A 16,630-nucleotide genomic window follows, 5' to 3' on the forward strand; every position below is an offset into this window, starting at 1 on the left:
ATTGTTTAGACTGCCATCGCAGAAAATCAGGGGGAAAACTGTCAGCCCAGCTCCTTTAAAAGTGACATAAATATACATAATATACATAATATAACAATAAGTCCAAGGATGTCTGAATAGCAGATTGCCTAAAGACCTTTAAACTGACTTAGTGGAAAATGTACCCTTTAAGAAAGGGTTCTCAAACTGCTGACCCCTGAGCCACATAAGCAGAAGTGCTGCTAGGTGTCTGGCAAGAAATAAAGTACAAATGTATTTAATTTGTTAGTTCAATAGAAGGTTTCAGTAAGTTATTTTAGAATAGACAAAAAAAACATATAAAAAATGTATACAAACTGCATTGTTGTATTATTATATGAATAATCAAAATAAAAGGTTAACTTTCAGAACTATTGCACTTTCTTGTAGTACTTTGAGGGGTCCTCCTACGAGATGAAAATACCTGCAGTGGCCCCAAGTTTGTTTGAGTTTGTGACCCCTGCTTTAAGAGCATGGATGGAACACGTGTGAAATGTACATACATACGAACATTACAAAGTTCCTCGTTTGTGGGACATTAAAGGATTACTGACTGACTGACTGACTGAAATTAAATAATTAATAAATAATCATAAGAACCCAGCATGTTGGGTTCTTACAAAAAAGAGTCATGTCGGGTTCTTATGTTCAAAAGAAATGATTTACCATCTTACAGCTTTTCTATCTGGCAGGAATGGTTTTTGGACCACATGATGGACATGAAACTTGCAATGCCTTGCTTTTACAGCCCAGGTCCATTCATTGGGGCGACATCAAAACACGCAAGGAGGAAGCATGGTAGTTCATTTTGTTTATACAGTTCAGTGCCACTGTTGCAGTGTGTGGGACACAAGCAGTGTTTTTGAACTGAAATTTGCACTGTGAAGGCGCATGCTTTTAGGACTGCAGTGACAGTGGTATTAATGTTTGCAACATACACAACCGCAACCATGGTTGACTGAGCCCAGGTTGTAATAATCTGTTAAATATGTTTTCCCTGCATAGAGGTCATTCGCTGCTTGACTTCCAGATGATGTCTGTGTACGTGTGTGTCCTACTTTGTGAACGTGTGTGCTTTTGTGTGCGTGTGACTAATGGCTTTAGTAATGCTAAGCCACATGGGGCGCGACTGCAGGTTATGAATAGAAAAACTCCACTGCAGTTCTTTATGAGCAAGCTAATCAATTTGGTTCCACCAGGCACGTGAGCTCTATTCTCAATCAACCCATGTTCATCATCGAATTACCTCACATATTTGCATAATATGATACAGTGTTTGGAATAATCATGTGCATTGGTTGGATGGTAATACGCTACTCCCTCTTTCCCAATGGTGAGCAGTACAATGAATTGCTGCCGTCGGTTCCACTACAGATATGCTGACCAATTATGTGGCCATCCTTTCATTCGTCACTTGTGTGATTGTGAGTCTCACTCCAACGTTAATCAGCAGTTAGACAGCCTCTGCTCTTGTTGGAGAGCTGTGTGCCAGATTTGCATCAGATTAGCTTTCATTCAGCCAAAAAGACTGACATTACGTGATAAGATCTGGCACAGAGTAATTCGTTCATTCAAGTTCATCCCAGAGGTGTTGGATGGTCAAGTTCTTCCACAGTCAACTTGGAATTTCTTTATTGACCTCAATTTGTGCATAGGGACATTGTCATACTTAAAAAGGAAAGAGTCTCCTTTTAGCACAAAGTAGGGCTCTGCAATACATATAGTATATGTCATTACCGTGATATGAGACTGTATACCGCCTGAGATTTGGGAAACCGTTATATGGCATAAGTGTTGTCTTTTCCTGATTTTTAAATGCCACATTACAGTGCAATGATGTCATTTTCTGAACTTAAAAGACTGTTCTACTTATTCTAATACTTGTCTCTACCCACCTAGTCATTATATACACATTACTAATGATTATTTATCATAGCTCTGATTGTGCTAAAGATTTGTGACATTTTGCTGAGATTGAGAGGTAGATTGTTGTCTTTGCACCACTCTGCAAGATTGTTGTTTGTTCCCATTTCCTAATATAACATTAGCTAGCTAGGTAGTTAGCAACCAAGACATCAGCAAACTAGTAACAGTTACTTTTTTGTTTTTTATAAAGAAAATAACCACTGTACCTTGAAATGACAGAGTTCACATAACCGTTGATTTGAAGTATGCCTCTGACAAACCTCTGAGGACTGATTTAGACAGTTGGACATTCTTTTCTCTTCGCTATACAAAATTGTTAGGTTTTTTTTGTTTTAGTTTTTTTTTTTTTCTTACGTAGCATAAGTCTGCAACTCATATTTTGTTCTACAGCCCTGGTGTCGTAAAATGACTATTATGTGAACCTTCGAAGACAGACTCAGGCATTGCAATGAAAAATGGCAATGATGAAAAATAGACAAGACTCCAAATCTGTAGACACGCAAGTCGCTCTGGCGCTGGCTGTGTCTGCTGTAACCTGTTCACACGGCCGCCAAAATGAAAAGCAAGACATTCTGCCAAGCACACACGCCACTCAGGCAGGTTGTGTTCACAAGAATTTTCCGTCAGTAAGGCAATGCAAGTTTATTTATACAGCACAGTTCAAACACAAGGCAACTCAAAGTGCTTTACAAGGGCATACAGATTATATTAAATGACGTTAAAATACATGTAGGAAACAAAGCATTAAAACAAGCTCTGAAATAAGTTAGCTAAAATAGAAAAGGTTTAAAAGAGACTAAAGACTGAAGAATAAAAGTCACAGTACAGTATCAAACAGAAAGAGGTTTAAAAGAGGTGAGAGTTGGAGCAGGCCTGCAGTTTTCAAGGAGTTTGTTCCGGATGTGTGGTTCATAATAACTGAATGCTGCTTCTCCATGTTTAGTTCTGACTCTGGGGACTGAAAGCAGACCTGTACCTGATGATCTCAGAGGTCTGGGTGGTTCATAATGTGGCAGCAGATCAGAAATGTATTTTGGCCTGAAACCATTCAATGCTTTATAAACCAACAGCAGGAATTGAAATCTACTCTTTGACTGACAGGAAGCCAGTGTAAATATCTAAGAACTGGAGATATGTGGTTCTTATTAGGACTCGAGCAGCAGGAGCTTGATTCAGTGTGAACAGCTGCACTGGTACCCTGGTCTAATTAAGTTTGCAGGCTAAGTTTCAATTAAAAACAAAAAAATGAGATTGTGTTTAATGATAAAATCATGTTTTAGAATATATTTTCCTGCCAGAGACCTGGGCCCGTATTCACAAAGACTTTTATCTTAACGTTAGGAGTACTCCTAAATCGGACTAAAAGTTTTTATGTAGGAGTTGTTTCTTAAAAGTAATTCACAAAGCCGCTGAGACCTACTTTTAGTTATGAAAACAGTGAACTCCTAAACTAGAAGTAACTCTCTGTTGTTATGGATGACATCATTTTATAAGGACGCACTTAGAAGCGGTGACAACGGTGATTGGTTGTTGAGTGACAGGGCAGCCCATTGAAAAGTCATTTAGGCTACGCAATGCATGAAGTGAAAATAAGGAAGTTGCCTACAAGCCCATGACAAAGCCTATGAAAAGATATTGGAAAAAGAAAAGCTTTCGACAGAAATTACAAATTAGAAGATTGCGATGAAAAACGTGAATTGTCAATAAAAGCGGCATTTGCTCGAAAAGCCTTTTAGCCTTAAGATTCTTTGTGAATGCGGGCCCTGATGTTTAATAAAGATACATTTAGTGAGGCAAAACCAATTGTGCATTTTTTGCACAGTTTGTGGCTGATGAGGGAAGGGAACTAAATGTAATAAATAGGCAGATTTATTTAAGCACTTCGTATATGAAATAACTATTGCAAAATAGCAAAATGGAAGCAAAATTGGAAATAATTTGTGAATATGTCATGACATCACTGATGGACTGAAGTCTTTGGAAATGTCTATTAGACTGAACTTATCAAGACATCAGGGCCCGTATTCACAAAGAATCTTAAAGGAGAACTTCGGTCGATTTAAACATGCAGCTTCATTGCTCAAGCTACCCTTGACTTGCCAGTACCGAAGACGCGACATTTGGTCCAGCCATTACAGAGCTCCGTGAACGGAGACTTAGCATTGACAGCTAACAGCATGGGGTCAGAACTTTACACTGTGTTTTAAAGGAGAACTTCGGTCGATTTAAACATGCAGCTTCATTGCTCAAGCTACCCTTGACTTGCGAGTACCGAAGACGCGAAAACATTTGGTCCAGCCATTACAGAGCTCCGTGAACGGAGATGTAGCATTGAACGCTAACTGCATGGGGTCAGAACTTCACGCTGTGTTTTAAGCATCTTAACATGCTCCACATCTCACAACAGAAGTTATGCAACATCAGCAGACACCTTAGCACACAGCACTGTAGCGTGTATGACTCAAAATGAATAAAAAAGTAGTTAAAATAGTGTGTTTGTGCAAGCAGCTACTTACCTGTTTGTTGACATCCGCGTCTTCCAGTAGCTAGACCAAACTAGCGTATCCACCGAGTGTGCACTTAACAGGCTTAATAGGCTATTGTAAGGCTCATGGCTCATGACAGGTTGTAACATGGACATGTACATTATGAACATACACACGAAAATGCTGGATTACGTTTCCGTCTCCGCCAGTGAGGGAGTAAGTGCACGCTCGACAGATTGACTAGTTTGGTCTAGCTACCGGAACACACGGATGTCAACAAACAGGTAAGTAGCTGCTTGCACAAACACACTGTTTTAACTACTTTTTTATTCAGTTTGAGTCATACACGCTACAGTGCTGTGTGCTAAGGTGTCTGCTGATGTTGCATAACTTTTGGTGTGAGATGTGGAGCATGTTAAGACGCTTAAAACACAGTGTAAAGTTCTGACCCCATGCTGTTAGCGTTCAATGCTAAATCTGCGTTCACAGAGCTCTGTAATGGTTGGACCAAATGTGTTTGCGTCTTCGGTACTGGCTAATGGTTGGACCAAATGTGTTTGCGTCTTCGGTACTGGCTAATGGTTGGACCAAATGTGTTTGCGTCTTCGGTACTGGCAAGTCAAGGGTAGCTTGAGCAATGAAGCTGCATGTTTAAATCGACCGAAGTTCTCCTTTAAGGCTAAAAGTAGCTCCTAACAGGGGAATTTAGGAGCAACTCCTAAAAATAATGGGTGTGTCAGTCGTAACTTTAGGACTCCTAATTTTTGAAAATAAGAGTTATTCACAAAACATTTTAGGCCTAAAAGTAGCAGCTAAGTCTGGGAGACCTTAGAAGTAGTCCAGAGGACTCCTAACTCGCTAAGACCTGGTCACAGCTGAATGTTTTGGAGACGCTAAATGACAGGGAATTATTAAACCGATGTCGGATGGACCGCGAAGGGATTGAAGTTGTGGTTGAGTTGATGAGGGACGAAATAACGTCCCCAACCAACAGAAACAATCCAATAACGCCAGAGTTCAAAAGTTTGGTAACACTCCAGTATTTGGCGGCGGGGAAAATGCAGCTCTTCGCATGTGACTAGTATTACCTGGGGACCTCAAGAGATTTAGAAATTATCCCACCACGTCTGTGTTTCGTGCTGCGTATTCGCACAGGAAAAGCGAAGTCTGTGTTTTAACTTGGATTTACTGACTTTATCCCCCGGGTCGATCGCACCGGAGCCCTTGTTGGAGCAGCACAACGGTTAGATATGGATATTTTTAATATAATAACTGGTGAGCCTGTTGAAAGATGGAAAAATGTTCCGTACCGCATGCTGCCATGCATGTAATCCATCCAATCATCTTTCGAGATTTCGCTCTTCTGATGAGCCTCCTGAATTTGCACCCAAAATGCTGTCAGAACTTTTATTTATAATTCCCAACGCAGCCTCCATAATTCTCGACTGGGTGAAAGGCAGAAAAAAGGCGTGGAAAACACAAAAAACCTTAAGACAAACAAAAAACGACCCCAAATCACAGAGATGCTGATTGGCAGGGGACTAATATTATCACATGACCTCTGTGTTGGGTGAAATATGATAGGTAATTTGCGGTGGAATTTTTACTTTACAAATTACGGACATGGCAGATTCGCACAGGATTAAGATCACAGACGACCTCCGCAATTATTACAAGTTACTGGAGGTCCCCAGGTTATACTAGTCCCGTACGAATATTCCCAAATTTTAATAGAGAGTGGTTTGACGCAGCTTTTCGAGCAAATGCCGCTTTTATTGACAATTCACGTTTTTCATCGCAATCTTCTAATTTGTAATTTCTGTCGAAAGCTTTTCTTTATCCAGTATCTTTTCATAGGCTTTGTCATGGGCTTGTAGGCAACTTCCTTATTTTCACTTCATGCATTGCGTAGCCTAAATGACTTTTCAATGGGCTGCCCTGTCACTCAACAACCAATCAGCGTTGTCACCGCTTCTGAGTGTGTGCTTATAAAATGACGTCATCCATAGCAACAGAGAGTTATTTCTAGTTTAGGAGTTCACTGTTTTCATAACTAAAAGTAGGTCTCAGCGGCTTTGTGAATTACTTTTAAGAAACAACTGCTACATAAAAACTTTTAGTCCGATTTAGGAGTACTCCTAACGTTAAGATAAAAGTCTTTGTGAATACGGGCCCAGGTAAACATAGATCCTGTGTGTTTACCTGATATCTTCATTTGTTTTGCATGAACAGTGTCAACAGCAAATCAAAACTGATAATAATGAAAATGATTATTATTATATTGTTATAAATTATTATACATAAATGACTAAATACTATAAATATTTGAAATCAAATACTCCATCTATGGTGTGTCCCAGCTGAGCAGAAATTCTCACTGGTCAACCAGAGACATCTAGTGGCCGGTCAGAGCTGGTCTGAGAATGAATTGAGGATTAGTATGCCAGAGTGTGCAGTGTAACATCTATGTGTTTGTCTTCATATCTCTCAGGTTGGCTGCAGTTTGCCTGAAGACGATATGTGAACTTGTGTTATTGGACCCTTTAGACAAACCGTGTGTGTGTGTGTGTGTGTGTGTGTGCGTGTGTGTGTATGTGTGTGCACACATTTGTGTGTGCGTGCGTGCGTGAGGATCTGTCTGGATCACTCAGAGTGTCAGAAATATTGATAACACATCACAAATACACCTCACGCTCACACAACTCTGAGTGTCTCTCCCTTTCTTTCATTCGGTCTCTCTCTGAGTGTATTTGAAAGATAAGCTGAGCCGATGTATTCTATCATCTAACTTTTTGTCTCGTTCTCCCTTTAAATCCCATTGCTTCCTTTATTCCTCCTTCATATCCATCCTCCATCCCTATTTGCTTCCTTTATTTCTTGTTCATTCTTTCATTGTGACCTTTCACCTTTTGTCATTCCTACTGTTTTCATCTGATATTACTTCATGTGTTTCTTTGATTTCTCCCTCCATAATTTTCCTCCTCCACCCTTCTCGTTTATATTTCATCCTACTGCTTTCCTGCCTTTCTGAGCTTCCCCCTCTCCCACCAATTCGTCTCTAATTCTCTTCTCTGTTCCTCTTCTGCTGCCTCCAATCCCCCCTAATCCTTGATCACTATTCCTCTTTCCACTTTCTTTCCTTGATTGCTTTGATTCCTCCCTCCCTCTAACCCTTCATTTTACATTTCCACCTTACTGCTTCCTTTACTTTCCTTTCCAACTTTTTTCTTCTTTACTACCAATTCTCCCCTCCTTTCTTTCATCTCTTCTATTTCATAATTATGCGTATTTACCTCCCTCTTTCTTTTCCTTCCTATCTCTACTTCCCCATCCTTTTCCATTGTCTTTGTTTTCATGTATATCCTTTCATATTTGCTTTTCTACCCCCCTCCGTGCCACTTTTTTCCTCTGACCTATCACACCCTCAATTTTCTCATCCATTCTTCCATTCTACATATTTACTTTCCTATTTCTATTTTATTGTCTTTGACGTCACCCCTCTTTCTTTCCTGTCCACTCTTTCCTGTATCACAGTATGCAGCAGTGCTCCCATCAACATGAAGGTGCAGCATGTGAACAGCAGCGCTCTGGTGGTGCGCTGGGCTCGTCCAGAGGTCACCTACCACCCGCCCATCCTCCACTTCCTGGTGTCCTACAGCTGGACAGCCCATGATGACAGCTACGAGGAGACGCACCTGACCGACGCCAAACACAAACTGGTGAGAGTAGGAGGGACTGGAGCCTGTAGTGGGAGGGTTGGCCTGGAACAATGGGCTGAACTGATATACCTTGTTGCTGCATGACAAAGCAGCTGAAAATGCAGACTTTTTTGAAATTGCTGATTTATATTGCACGCAGGTTCTAAGTGGCTCTGAAATGCGGATATGATGTACATGGGGGTTTGCTGCTGAATGTTGTTGTGTTGACGAGCTGTGCTGTGGGAAAATCAAATAATACACAAACAAGAATGCTCATTATTATTATTGTTATTGTTATTATGCATTTAAAAACAAAGGCGCACGCCTGGCAGTATTATTTACTACAGTATAACAATAAGAAATCACTAGTATCGACAAGACTTGCTTAACATCACATTTGTGTGCATAACTAATGATCTCAGTGCTGTGGATCAGTCTTTGAATGAGCTTTTCACACACACTGAATCCCCCGTCTCACATACAACATGTATCTGATGTGCTTTCTAAAGTTCTGTTCAGACTTGTCTGGCTCTCAGCCTTCAATAGCCATGTTTGTACTGCCTATTCTCCTGAGATACAGAAGAACAATGAATGCTTTCAGTTCTTCCTCACACACTGCTCAGTTTTCATGTCCTCAACTCATCACACTGAAGTAAACTGTAACTTCAAACTTTATCAAGTGGTCCTGTAGATTCTTACTGATGTGGATTGAGATGAAGGGAACAGTCAGTCTCATGCTTCATTCAGCGGAAACCTAAAAGTTGTACTACAGTGGAATAACAGCATCATACACCATACACAGGAGTTTCATGCCCGTCAGGTGATTCAATTCTTAAGATTTTAGTCCCGGTGGATAATTGGGCTGCAGCTATACATTATAGAGTATAGAGCATTCTACCGATTATTCAAGCAATTAATTGAGTAGTTGAATAAGAAATATTGCATGTGGTGCTACTCTTTTTTATTAAATTACTTGTGCTGCATTTAAGAGCAATCGTGATATTTAAAAGAGAAAGGTACAAGATAGATTTATTTGTCATTTTTTTAAACAGCATTTTTTAATGAATTTAAAGTTAAGTTTTTGTGTCCTGCTACATCAGTTTGGAGTGTTGAGGATGGGTTCATGAGTCTCACAGCCAGGGGAGTGAAGCTGCTCTGTAGTACATATATCTGTATGTGTTGCAGGGTGAACAGACTGTGGCTGGGTGGGTGTTGTTTTTAAGTGTCTTTGGACTCTGGTATCATCTACAGAGCATCAGTGACATCAGTGAAGTGAGATGCACAGTGATGTTCTGGTGGTTTTAATCACCCGCTGTAGAGCCTTAGGACATGGACAGCTGATTTAGGCACAATTTCCTTTGTGCAGGCCTCTGTATTGTTAGGACCATATGGTGAGGTCCCAACACATGTATGCATGTTGAACAGTATTGTATTCATTAGTACAGGCAAAGTTGTCTTGAACTTCGAGCAACGAGCGTCGTTGCTGTCAACTCTCTTCAGCAAACTTCAGTAAGCATTACCTGGTTCACTTCATTGTCTCCACCGCAGCCTCCCTGCTCTGCTGTTCACTGACTCGCTGCATGTGTGTTAAAGTGGAGCTCAGCAGAGAAGAGACTACAACAACCTGGTAAGAAATGACACCAAACCCTGAAAGTAAAGATAAGAGAACTGTTAACTTCAATAATATACTACATATTTCATCAATTTAGCCCCTGGATTAAATGAAGCCTTGAGGCAAATTTGTGTACGTGTTCCAAGTATGCAGTAAACCAGTTATTGGTTGCTCTGAATAGTTGGTGATATGAATGAAATCCCTTATTATGGTGTATTTCTATGCTGCAGTATCCTCATACAGCAAATTATGATATATTTTCTGACACACAGTTAAAACAACTAGAGAAATCGTGCTTTCAGGTTATCCCAAGCAGCAACCTCTGTGGCTGACCTCAAAATACCAATGGGCCCGGTTGCAGTTTTACAGTTGTCAGAGCTGTTTACGACCATTCTAAGGCATCTTTGAGTTTCCAATGGCTGCGCAACGCTACGTTTCAGTAGCATCCCAGAGGTGGCACTCTGCTTTCCTCCACGGAGAATATGCACAGTCTATTTTTGACGGAGGCTGCACAAAGCAGATTGAGCCCGATAGAAAGTCAGGCAGTGGGATATTAAACTGTGCAGGGGATGGAATTAAACAGGCTTGCATAAGCCAGGTAACTGAGACATGCCCAGTGAATGAAGGGGTAAAAAATGAAGCCAGCACTGATGTGACAAAAACTGCAGGTGCTTGAGTATCCTCTTCAGGCTGGCTCCAAAAGTGAGTCAGTCCCTGCAGACCCCCATATTAAAATGCCTCACTGAGGTTATATAACTCACAAAATGTAAACCACAATGAAGCTTACTGTTATGCATAATTTAGTAGGTGGTTGCTTTGAGTTTAACCAGGCTTTGCCCATTTTTGGGTTAGTCTGGAGTAAGTCCCAGCCAAGATGGCGACAGCTGGAGCCACACATGGATATTAAGGTAAATCTGAATACAGTATCAGAGGTGGGGCACTGTTCATTGCGATGAAAGCTGCTCTGGGGTGCTTAAAGACAAAAAAGACATACCTGGTATAAAGTTACCAGGATCTTCCGCTTAGCTTCCACATCGTGTGGCCCATAGAGTGTGCTCACTAGAGACTTCTGCCAGTCGAGCGGCTACCTTTGGATTTAGCCCTCAGCTAACATAAATGAGGATAAGATGATTTGAGCAGCTTTTCTCTACTTTCCAAATGCTATCAGACCTAATGGGTCACATTCTGATAGTAATATAGAGTCATTAAACAGGGGGAAAATGCTTAGAAAGATTCCTCACTATTTTCACCAGCTTCTCTCTCCATGTAAGCTGGTGGTTAAGCTGCCAGCCATTCACACCTGGGCTCAGCTAGCCTTAGAAACCCAAACGAAGGCCGGTTTGACCTGCGCATGATCTTCTCTGCAGACAGAATGATGTGTGCATTTGCAGCATGGTTTCCTTAAGCTGCAGTACTTTGAGCTCACAGGGTGAACATTTTCATCCCATGTACGCTAAAACAGTGTAAGATGAAAACTTCCTGATTGAACAATGAAACTGCTTTAAAAAGGAACTAAAGTTAACTGTATTTACTGAAAATGCAAATTATGACAATAATATTATATAAACAGTCAAATGTAGTTGCACGCTGTGTGTGTGTGTGTGTGCGTGTGTGTGTGTGTGTGAGTATGTGAATATGTGTGTGAGTATGTGTGGTGTGCGCGCGTGTGTGTGTGTGTGCGCGTGCGCGCGCATGTGTGTGCTAGTGTGTTGTTACAGGAGTACAGAGGATTTTACATCATCAAACATTTGACTGCAGGGGACTTGGAAAATCTAATAAGTTGTTTTGTAATAAAACTGTTATGTCAGATACACAACAAAAACTGATTGCATCATTAAAAATATGAGTTTTATGTTAAACAGAGGCACATACACACGCAGCTTTGGCAAAATACAAATTATGAGAAAATGTGTCAGCGGAGATTTTAATAAAGTAGTTAATGATTTGTCTGGGGACAAAAGCTTTTGAACACAGACACACACATACACACACATTCCAAAATACACACAAACCAAGCAACATCCTCCATCAGTTCCATTACAAATGGTCTCATCAGGAGCCAAAATGAGCTATGAGGGAAGGCTGTGGAGCAGACAGGAGGTTTCGCTCCCTTACATTGTGGTCTGCCTGTTGGCTAGCAGAATACTAATGCTAAGCTGGAGGGGAACAGGGCTGCCAGCCTGTGCAAAAAGCATGACCTTGGGCCAGTGGCTCTGTGGGAAAACAGAAACGGATGCAAAAAGGGATCAGAGTGCCCCCTGGCTGTGGAAGCAGCATCAGCTTCAGAACTGGGAAACTGCTATGATGAGAGATGGAGGGAGAGAGGTGGGAATTGTCTTATCCTCCCATCATTAACTCAAGAGACTGTTCCTCCCTCTCAAATATACTTCACTCTCAGCCTTCCTCCTCTTCCTACCCCACTCTCCCCAACCCTCCCTTCCACACACATTTTTTTTCCTGCCTTTTTTCTGTCAGCCCTTTGATTTTGCTCTTGTTCTTCATATCCTCCCTTGATGCCTCTATCTAGGTCACAACAGGGACTTACATGGCTTTGGGACCCCCAAATCCCACACATACGCCTCCTTGTCAAAATCAATTGAAAATCCCCATGTAATAAAGCACTCTGGACTGGACCGTTTTATGGCCCATACCACTTGAAGAAGGCAGAGCAAATAAGAGAAACAGGTTCCATACTGGATTCAAGAGGGCCGAACTGGCATGAGTCAGGGAGCTGAGGCTGGGGGGTATGTAGACCCAGATCACAGTTTTATAGGTACACCAAGTAAAGCATACGCAGTCAAATACATCAATCCTGACAAAAGTCCTCCCTTCATGGAGGTTTTAATAATCAGTTCTTGTTAGAACTGCTCTAGGTTGGTGTTGATTCAACCCTGTGATCATTGTAAAGCACAGGTGTTTCTAATATTTTGTCTACACTCATTCTATAAAGTTGTAGACAAAATATTAGAAACACTACCAAGTGTAACGCATCTCAACAGCACCACAAGCTGTAACCTTCAAAACAGCCATGAAATTGACTCTACCCCTCGTAAGAACAGTTTAAACAAAAATTGAACATTTCCACTGTAGCATTAATTGCACGACAGTTTCTTAGACTGGGTGGCTTCTTTTGAGTTATGTTAACCTAAAAGTTGAGTGTATATTTTTAGCAATAGAGTTCACGTGGCGCACACATAGGACCTCTGGGAGTGTCCTATGATGTTTGCCACCAGAGCTTGGCAGAGGATCCTTTCAGTCCTGTGGGTTGCAAGTGGGGCCTTCATGAATCAGACTTGTTCTGGCATGTCCCACGGATGCTCGATCAGCTTGAGATCTAGGTAGTCTGAAGGCTAGGTCCATACACTGATCACTTGTCAGGTTTCTTAGGCTATTTCTGAGCAGTTTTTGTGGTGTTGAGGTGTGCATTTTCCTGCTTGGGAAGCCACTTCCATCAGGGAGGGGTTGTATGTGGTCTGCAATGGTGTTTGGGTGGCTGGTATCGTCAAGTGGCATCCACATGAATGCCAGAAGAAGAATCCCAGGTTCCCTAGCAAAACATTACATTTTAATGAGAGCATAAATGTTATTCACTTCACCTATCAATGGTTTTAATGTCGTGGGGGCTAAACTACAGCTGATCTTTATAAATGTTTATAATTGATTAATAAATGGTTTGTGAATCATTTCATTGTTTGTACAGTGAAATCTGCAAGGTTGTCTCATGGCATGAATGGGAGACGTGGAGCTGTTCTGTCAGCAAATACATTCTTGTAAATGCAAAATGTGACTTCTATATGTGGATTTGTATGTGTTTTGACATGTTTCAAATTATTGCGACAATGTAAAGTTTTTTTGGGGAACATATATATATATATATATATAAACATAACATAACATAAATATATGTAACATAAATAACATATATGTTGTAAAAAAAATATATATAACATATATATACATATAGCCCAAACTGGACTGGAGTGCAGAGTAAATATTGAATCTGTGTCTATAATAACCACACCCTGACATGTAAATGTGACATCTGTCTTGGTTCATTTAATTTAACTTCAAATATGGACAACTGACTGCATAATATATGAATCAGAAACAGAAATGCTTTACAGCTGCTCCCATTCAAAGTCAAGATTATGCAGAAAAATAGTAGTAATAAAAATAATAGTAATAATAAACTATATATGCTGCATATTTATAATAGAAGTCTACTGCAACTGTACTTTTTTTTACCATTAAATGTTATTTTATACGTTATCATATTCTATAATGTTCTGTCATGGAGTACATCACTTCACTGCTAACAGAAAAGAAAGCTGCTTAGCACCCATCAAAAATCACAGTTACATGTCAGGATGTGGTTATTATAGACAGATTCAATATTTAACTGTCATGTATCATCACAGTAACAGCGTTACATACATTAGCAGCTGTAAACACATAAAAACATTATAAAACACATCATGTGGTCCCCTTTAAACGCTGGGTGGAGGTGTATATTTTGGTAAATAACCGCCGGTTCCAAATAAATGCAGAGTCTAATTTATTTTAAAAAAACATCAAGGTGGCACGCAGGCGGAGGTCCTTTGCTGCATGTCACATCCCCCTCTCTCTCCCATATTTCCTATCTGTCTACTGCTTAATAAAGGTGTCTATGCCAGAAAAAATCTTAAAAGAATTCACAGAGAAGCTGGAGAAGTTTGTGACATTTTCATCCCGGATTTTTGTGAGGAGGGAATTAAACGCCTGTTCCAAATAAACGCCTGGTCTGTTAAGTGATTGAAACAAATAAATGCCCCGGATATTATTTGGTATTTTACGGTAGTTCCCGCATCATCAACACGAGCTGAACAATAAATCTAACCCAGAAAGACAGGCGGGACTTAAGGAAGAACAGCCAATCATCAGTTGGTCAGTCCCAAAGCCGGTGTCATGTTTGAAGCAGCAACAGAAGAGGGAGGGGGAGAGGAGGCAGCTGCAGCGAGCGCAGACACACAGCGGCCGGAGAAACTGAGCGACTGTAGTGATATGTATGTAGTGAGGCGCAAAATAGAGCAGAATATGATATATTCCAATGTCCTACTGTATCTTTGGACCACTTAACAAACTAAAACGTGTGATTCTGATTATCTGTGGTGATAACAAAGCTTGTGAAATCTCTCTGGCTGATAAATTTGTCAGACTTGATTAAAAAATTTGACTGTAGTACTGTAATTAAATTGTCAAAAGAGAATGAAGTGTCGAGGAATAAAGTCAGTGGGTCTGATATAGCATGAAAACAAGACTGCTGGAATTGATCTCTGACTGGTTTTCAGATTAGTTTTATATTCTCACCCTGTCTGTGATATGGATGGATAGCAGAAATGACTACATAAAAATGATAGCAGCATGAGTTATTTCTATTAAATGGTTTTAGGAAATTGAAAAGGGGTTTTACAAAATGAAAGGACACTTTATAAGACCCACTAATGTAGGCAGCACCCTCATGTTGGCTCCAAAATGTTATATCCAACCTAGTGCTGGTGGGTTTATGAATGTGAGCTGATAGGCGTCAGGAAGTCAGACTGTGAGCCTCTCTGTGGCTGAGGAGGATTTGTGTCTCATTGGTAGCCTTTTTTGAGTATGGGCAATCATTACTGACCTTTTATGGAGCAGTGTGCAGTATGAGGATGAGAGGGTCCATATTATTGCTTTCTTGGCTTTCAACAGAGACGGGGGTTACCATCTGCCCACATATATATACGACCACTTCATTTTCTACATGAGTGAAGAGCCATTTTACCTGAGCCAGTTCTATTTGCTGAGGAAGAGCAGTGAGATGTTGTTGACAGCTAAAGTGTGGACATTTCAGCTCATATTCTATTGAGTATTTGACAGGGAGATTATGATGTTGGAGTGACCATTGGGGAAAAGGAAATAACCAACTTGCATGGAAGGTTTCAAGTTCAGGTGAAAAGAAATCCAGCGCTGGTAGCTGCATGAGCAGGTGCTCCATCACACCAGAGGTTTCACAGGTTTGGGATAAACCACAGATGAGAGGGTAGTAAATACAGTCTGATTTAAGATAACTGCAGTAAGGATGGGAAGTAATCTGACTGTATTCAAGACTGTAGAGCAGTAATAGTGTGAGAAGCCTTAATAGGAGACCACTAGACAACACTGGCCATACAAGGCTAATACACTGCAGTCCGATTTTGGTCCCAAGGCTGATGCTTACTTTTCATTTAGAACTGTTTCTATTGTGTTTTGCTGTGCATACATTTTGATATATTGAATTGAAATAGGGCATATCGGGTGCTGCTCTGAAGAACTTTTATAACTAGAATGTCACTCAGTCAGGCACACATACCTCCGTCAAGGCCCAACAGTTTTAACAGAGGTAAGCCTTATTCAATATCAGACTCGATAACCCTGTAAGGCAAGGCAAGGCAAGGCAAGGCAAGTTTATTTGTATAGCACAATTCAGACACAAGGCAACTCAAAGTGCTTTACAGGCACACACAAATTACATTAAAAGACAAACATTTCATTTAAAAGACATTAAAAATTGCATTATGAAAAAAAAAAATAAATAAATAAACTCAGAGTAATAATGCAGTTCAAAGACTTCAGTTAAAAGCAGTGGCAAAAAGAAATGTTTTAAGTCTTGATTTAAAAGAGGTGAGTGTTGGAGCAGACCTGCAATTTTCAGGGAGTTTGTTCCAAATATGTGGCGCATAGTAACTGAAAGCTGCTTCTCCATGTTTACTTCTGACTCTGGGGACTGAAAGCAGACCGGTACCTGACGATCTCAGAGGTCTGGATGGTTCATAACGCGGCAACAGATCAGAAATGTATTCTGGTCCGAAACCATTCAATGCTTTATAAACCAACAACAG

The 16,630-nt window shown here is 40.5% G+C and overlaps 1 protein-coding gene across 1 annotated transcript in view; it reads left to right on the forward strand.

The window, feature by feature from the left end:
• The window catches only part of LOC115583392 (receptor-type tyrosine-protein phosphatase gamma-like), a 225,393-nt gene that overhangs the window by 140,744 nt on the left and 68,019 nt on the right, over positions 1-16,630 (forward strand). The window contains exon 8 of the mRNA XM_030420177.1: positions 7,965-8,149. Within this exon, the coding sequence (XP_030276037.1) occupies positions 7,965-8,149 (185 nt within the window). The remainder of the gene's footprint in view (positions 1-7,964; positions 8,150-16,630) is intronic.

Source organism: Sparus aurata, chromosome 6 (assembly GCF_900880675.1).
Source record: "Sparus aurata chromosome 6, fSpaAur1.1, whole genome shotgun sequence".
In the NCBI taxonomy this organism is placed as follows: Eukaryota; Metazoa; Chordata; class Actinopteri; order Spariformes; family Sparidae; genus Sparus; species Sparus aurata.